Raw genomic sequence first — 5,260 nt, 5'->3', positions numbered from 1 at the left:
TTTATATCTTGACGATGACGTTGTGCCCCATATAGACAGGGAGAAACTAGACATACTACTCATATAGTACATGTTAGGTTCCTTATATATGACACAAAACAATTAATCTACAGATTTTATGAGCGTATCGCTCTCGGTGCATTGAAAAGATTGATAGCTTTGCGTGATTGAAAACGATGCAAAGCCAACAATGGATGAGATGGCGCGACAAAGATATGAACCTGCTTGTGCAACGTGCCAAATGCGACCCTGCATGCGCGCGCTTGGTGGAGGCTCCCCTATAAATACATAGCTCATCATCACTAAGGACGTACACCGAGCTGAGGCATCAAGATGGGTAGTGGTGGAAGGTTGGTGTTGGCTGCCTTGATGGCGGTGGCGCTCGCCATTTTGCACCCATCGGCTGAGGCGGCCTCCCTCCGTGGTGGCGAACCGTTCGAATCCATCTTCGCCTTTGGCGACTCCTTCACGGACACAGGCAACAACCCCATCGTCTTCGGCTGGTACAACGTCTTTGACGTCGTGATGCGCCCTCCCTACGGCATGACCTCCTTTGGCGGCCTCCCCACTGGCCGCAACTGCAACGGCCGCCTCATCATTGACTTCATCGGTAATTAATCTATCAATCATCAGTAGCCTCCCTCCCTGCCTATATATGTGTATTTCAAGGTGATCAACGTATGATTTTCAGCTCAAGGCCTAGGCTTGCCTCTCGTGCCACCGTACCTGTCACACAAGGGGAGCTTCCAGCAGGGCGCAAACTTCGCCGTTGGTGGCGCCACCGCTCTCAACTCCAGCTTCTTCCACATCGGGGACCCTCCCGGCGCCAGCCCGTTTCCCCTCAACACCAGCCTCGAAGTGCAGCTAGGCTGGTTCGAGGAGCTCAAGCCTTCCTTGTGCCAAACGGACCAAGGTTATATACTTACTTAGCTTCACACAGTGGATTGAACTGAAAATGCATATAAATTAATATGAAACGGCTGCCACCCGGGTTTGAAGAAGTACTGGTTAAGTCAACTGATTATGGTCACTAACCTAGGCCAGCGTAGGATGCAACATCTTATGGATGAATATCAAACGTGATGAACATACACAGTAAACAAAGTGTAGAGAAAAAACTGATTTGAAAAAGATAAATCACTATGGTGAATATGTCAACATAAGTTTAAATATAATGAGTTTGATGACTACACATGGTAATGATATATTGTTCAAACCGTGGTGCACCATTAACCAAACACTTGATGTGCGTACATATAATCAAGAGGAGAAATGCTTCACTGCAGAGTGCAAGGATTTCTTTGGCAGATCACTCTTCTTCGTGGGTGAGTTCGGGATCAACGACTACCACTACTCCTTTGGGAAGAAGAGCATGCAAGAAATCAGATCATTCGTGCCAGATCTCATCCAGACCATCTCCATGGGTGCCGAGGCAAGACTACTTGACTCATCATGCTCCTCATGTCACTCCGGCTGTTTTCAGTCAGCGTACATGCATGTTAACATCATGTAAACTAATGCAACAAGCAGAGAGTGATCGAGCATGGGGCGAAGACTCTGGTCGTCCCTGGGATGATCCCGTCCGGATGCGCGCCGCCGATCCTCGTCACCTTCGAGGACGCCGATGCTTCGGAATACGACGCCACCACCGGCTGTCTCAAGGAGCCCAACGAGATCGTGAAGCTCCACAACTCTCTGCTGCGAGACGCCGTCCAGAAGCTGCAGGAGGAGCACCCCGATGTGACCATCATCCACACTGACCTGTTCAACCACGTTATGGAGATGGTCAAGGCGCCTGAGAAATTCGGTCAGTATAATTCTGTGTATACGCTCTTCATTGTTGGAAGTGCCCTGAGATTTATCTCGCTTAGAGTTTTGTCCAAACATATTGCACACCTTTTTGAATCCATTGTTCAGCATGAATCTTGATTCGTAAGGTTTAGAAAATAGAGTAGTAGTGGTGAACATTGCAGAAGTTGATGAGTTCAGTTATGCGGTGGTTGCAGGGATTAAAAAAGACGATGTTCTTAGAGTTTGCTGTGGAGGACGTGGGAGGTACCACTACAACCTCTCGGTCGCTTGTGGTGATGAAGCCGCGACGACGTGCGAAGATCCGTCCACTCATCTATTCTGGGACGGTGTCCACCTGACGGAGGCAGCTTACCACTACATTGCTGAAGATTGGCTCAACACCATAGTAAGCAGTCTGCCTACAACACTTAGCTCTTAAATGAGCTGCCTACGTCTGAATGCGATACATGGAATCATGTACACGGTAGTCCATCATATCACCGCAATCTTCAATAAGATACTTGTAATAAAATGGGTTTAAATGTACTTCTAAATAAAATTATTATCTATTGTATATTGTTAAACCAATAAAAAGGATGGTGGAGGTTTATGGATCTAAAATTATGATATCTTAGTGGTAGAGATGTGTCTACACAAAACAGCACACCATCGAGAAAATTTAGACCTACTTGGACGGCATCACGACACTTTTAGTATGTGCAAGTTTAGATGTTTTACCGGTATGTTGTCACGGACTCCTATTGAACACTTGCGAGTATAGATGTGTTGCACTATGCTCACTGATCAGTGATCATAGCCATTGCATCTTCTCTTGGAACCACCGACGCAGATTTGTCACAACCATTGAAGACGTACAAGTAGCATATAACACTTCTAATCTGAGCTACAGAAAAGATTATGCATTCAAGATCGATATGTGCATACAAAAAATTCACGGCTTTTTCTTAGCTTGGTCAACCAAGTCACTGACAAAATTGGCGTGCAAGTGAGATAAGTATAAATAAAAAGTGAGAATATGATTCGCGCAAAAGGAACTATAAACATGCACAAACAAAAGATTGATTCCTCGCTATTGATACGACTGCAACACCATCATCGGTGAAGACGCTATGAACTACTCCACACTTCTGGTTAATCTATATGCACTATGTATGCTGCCAAGATAAATATAGATGGTGCACATAGTGATCATGACTTGATGCACCACGATGTTGCACCATACTGATATGTTGAGTTGTTTACTGCAACAGAACGCATCCTTGAAGGTAAACACTTCTTTTTTTGCTTGGACCTATAAAGATACAGTGCAATTTATTTACTGGCGTGGCTCTTCTTAGTTGCGTTGTTGTTTTCTTTTCGTTGGAAACCAAACCTAGTGATTCCCTTCTAAATATCCCAAATGGTTTTGATCTTGTCTCCATAAATATCAAATGCATCGTAGCTATCTTAGTTATAGATAGTTGATGATTCTGCATGATGCAAATAACCAGCTTAAAATATTATTTTTAGATAAGAGTATTATGTGCAACAATACGGCCAGAAACAAAACTATATTACATACACAAAAATTACAAGTCCCGTGCATGGTGTATGAAATCACGTAGAGAAGTCCAAAGAGTAGTTTTTTTGTGCGTGGAGAAAATGTTAATTTGTTATGTCTTTGCTAAAAAGTGCATTAGCACATTTGAAATTGGCTCAAACTTATATAACTATTCACCATACCATTTGTAAAAACACCGATGAATTAATTGTACACATGTGAACAACCTAAAGCTTGTGAGACTATTTAATTGGCTATGCAAATCAATATGATGAAGTATCATATTAAAAACATATTATTTTCCTCCCAGATGAGAGCTACGTTTCGGAGCTCGTGCGCATTTGCACCAGAGTGAACAGTAAATTAAAAAACAAATTCACACAAATCTGAAATCTTTAGAAATCAAAGATGAGAAACCCTTCTAGGAGCATATATACCATCTCGGAATCAGATTTGAATTTTGGTTATCAGACGACATTTTGGTTAGTGAGTATATCCATCCATCAAATAAAGCCAAAAAAACAGCACCACATTTGTGTCCTCCCATCTGCTTGTCCAAAATGGAGGGGCCATTTTTTTTTGTGCAGTTATGGCCCAGAAAAGCAAATAAATCATTTTAATGTGTCAATAGCTATATGCTCATGTAATCACTAGATTGATTTGTCATTTATGAAAAATCGACGATATTAATATGTCTAGTTTCTGTCCCTATCTTGAGGTACAACATCGTCGTCAAGAGACAACAACTCCATCTGCACATAATTGGATTATCAACAATGGATACGGATGGCTGACCTATATGTATCATACACATATGCTGCAATTAATATTTATAAACAGTATTGAGGGAAATAATGATTGCAGAAAGTAAATTAAAATAAATTATAAAACATACCCATACAAACATGCATGCATTTTCTCTTCAGCCGGAAGTTGGTATTTGAGTTTTGGCGAGATCAAACACGATATCAGCCTGTTTAGATGGGTAGATCAAACACTATAGTGTGCTTCCTTATACACCGAGTAAAAACGTGTTCAACATTTTCCGTTCTTAATATATACGGTACCATCAACCATTTGTAGTGTTTTCGATTGGTCAGTCGTTGTGATACGACTTGCCCCATCCACGGGCCAAGAAAGAGACCATCATTGATTGTGTAGGTCGATCAACTTGTTTAGAATGGACGGGTCAGATTAAATTTATTTTATGGTCACTGCACAAGAAAACAATTTTTGGTATGATAACTCACAGTACAACTGTATGCGGGTAATAATGTATTTTTGCAAAAAAGTGTGTTTTTCTTATGATTGCTAAGAGCGGGTACAATAACTAGCGATAAGAGCTTCATGCCGATGACAGAAAGTGAGACCTGACAACTAAATAGCCACGTACGTGTGCACACAGTGCTCCGAGGAAGGCAGTGAGGCAGTGGGCGGATAGTGATGGCGTGCAGTGATGGTTCTCGTAATAATGTGTATGTGACCGGTTGACGAATACTTACATATATGTGTCACGTTTGCGCCCATCCGTTGATCTGTACTGGTTTGGTTGTAGCTAGAGACGGGGATCTCTTAGGGTGCAGGTCATATGTGGTAGTAATATTAGATCATATGTTGATCATTGCATACTGGTCTTTTGGGCGATTCACCTTTGGGCATCTCTATTTCAATTTTGTTTTCAGAAGGACAATTTGAACCACTGGTTAGAGAAAAGGTAAAATAACCATGCGCCCCAGTAAAAACAGGTTTGGCTTTGCCTGGAAAACATAAATCCACGTTAATCAATTTACCGCCGCCATCCCCATCAACCCGACCTCTAGAACTGACCCCTCCCATCAGCACTGCTAGTTTCGCGCTTCCTGAGCTGCCTCCTTTACCTTGTCGTTGCCACATCGGCCATCCCTCTAC

The 5,260-nt window shown here is 42.5% G+C and overlaps 1 protein-coding gene across 1 annotated transcript; it reads left to right on the top strand.

The window, feature by feature from the left end:
- The first annotated feature begins 299 nt into the window (after positions 1 to 299).
- LOC123151702 (GDSL esterase/lipase At5g45910) lies at positions 300 to 2,397 on the top strand. Its single transcript, XM_044571371.1, has 5 exons — positions 300 to 610; positions 692 to 913; positions 1,287 to 1,432; positions 1,531 to 1,807; positions 2,007 to 2,397. The coding sequence occupies exons 1-5, from the start codon at positions 334 to 336 to the stop codon at positions 2,228 to 2,230; spliced, it is 1,146 nt and encodes a 381-aa protein (XP_044427306.1). The 5' UTR covers positions 300 to 333; the 3' UTR covers positions 2,231 to 2,397.
- Positions 2,398 to 5,260: the final 2,863 nt, after the last annotated feature.

The sequence above is a fragment of the Triticum aestivum genome, chromosome 7A (genome assembly GCF_018294505.1).
Source record: "Triticum aestivum cultivar Chinese Spring chromosome 7A, IWGSC CS RefSeq v2.1, whole genome shotgun sequence".
Taxonomy (NCBI): domain Eukaryota; kingdom Viridiplantae; phylum Streptophyta; class Magnoliopsida; order Poales; family Poaceae; genus Triticum; species Triticum aestivum.
Note: the sequence above shows the minus strand (reverse complement) of the source record. Positions and strands in the feature narration are given on the sequence as shown.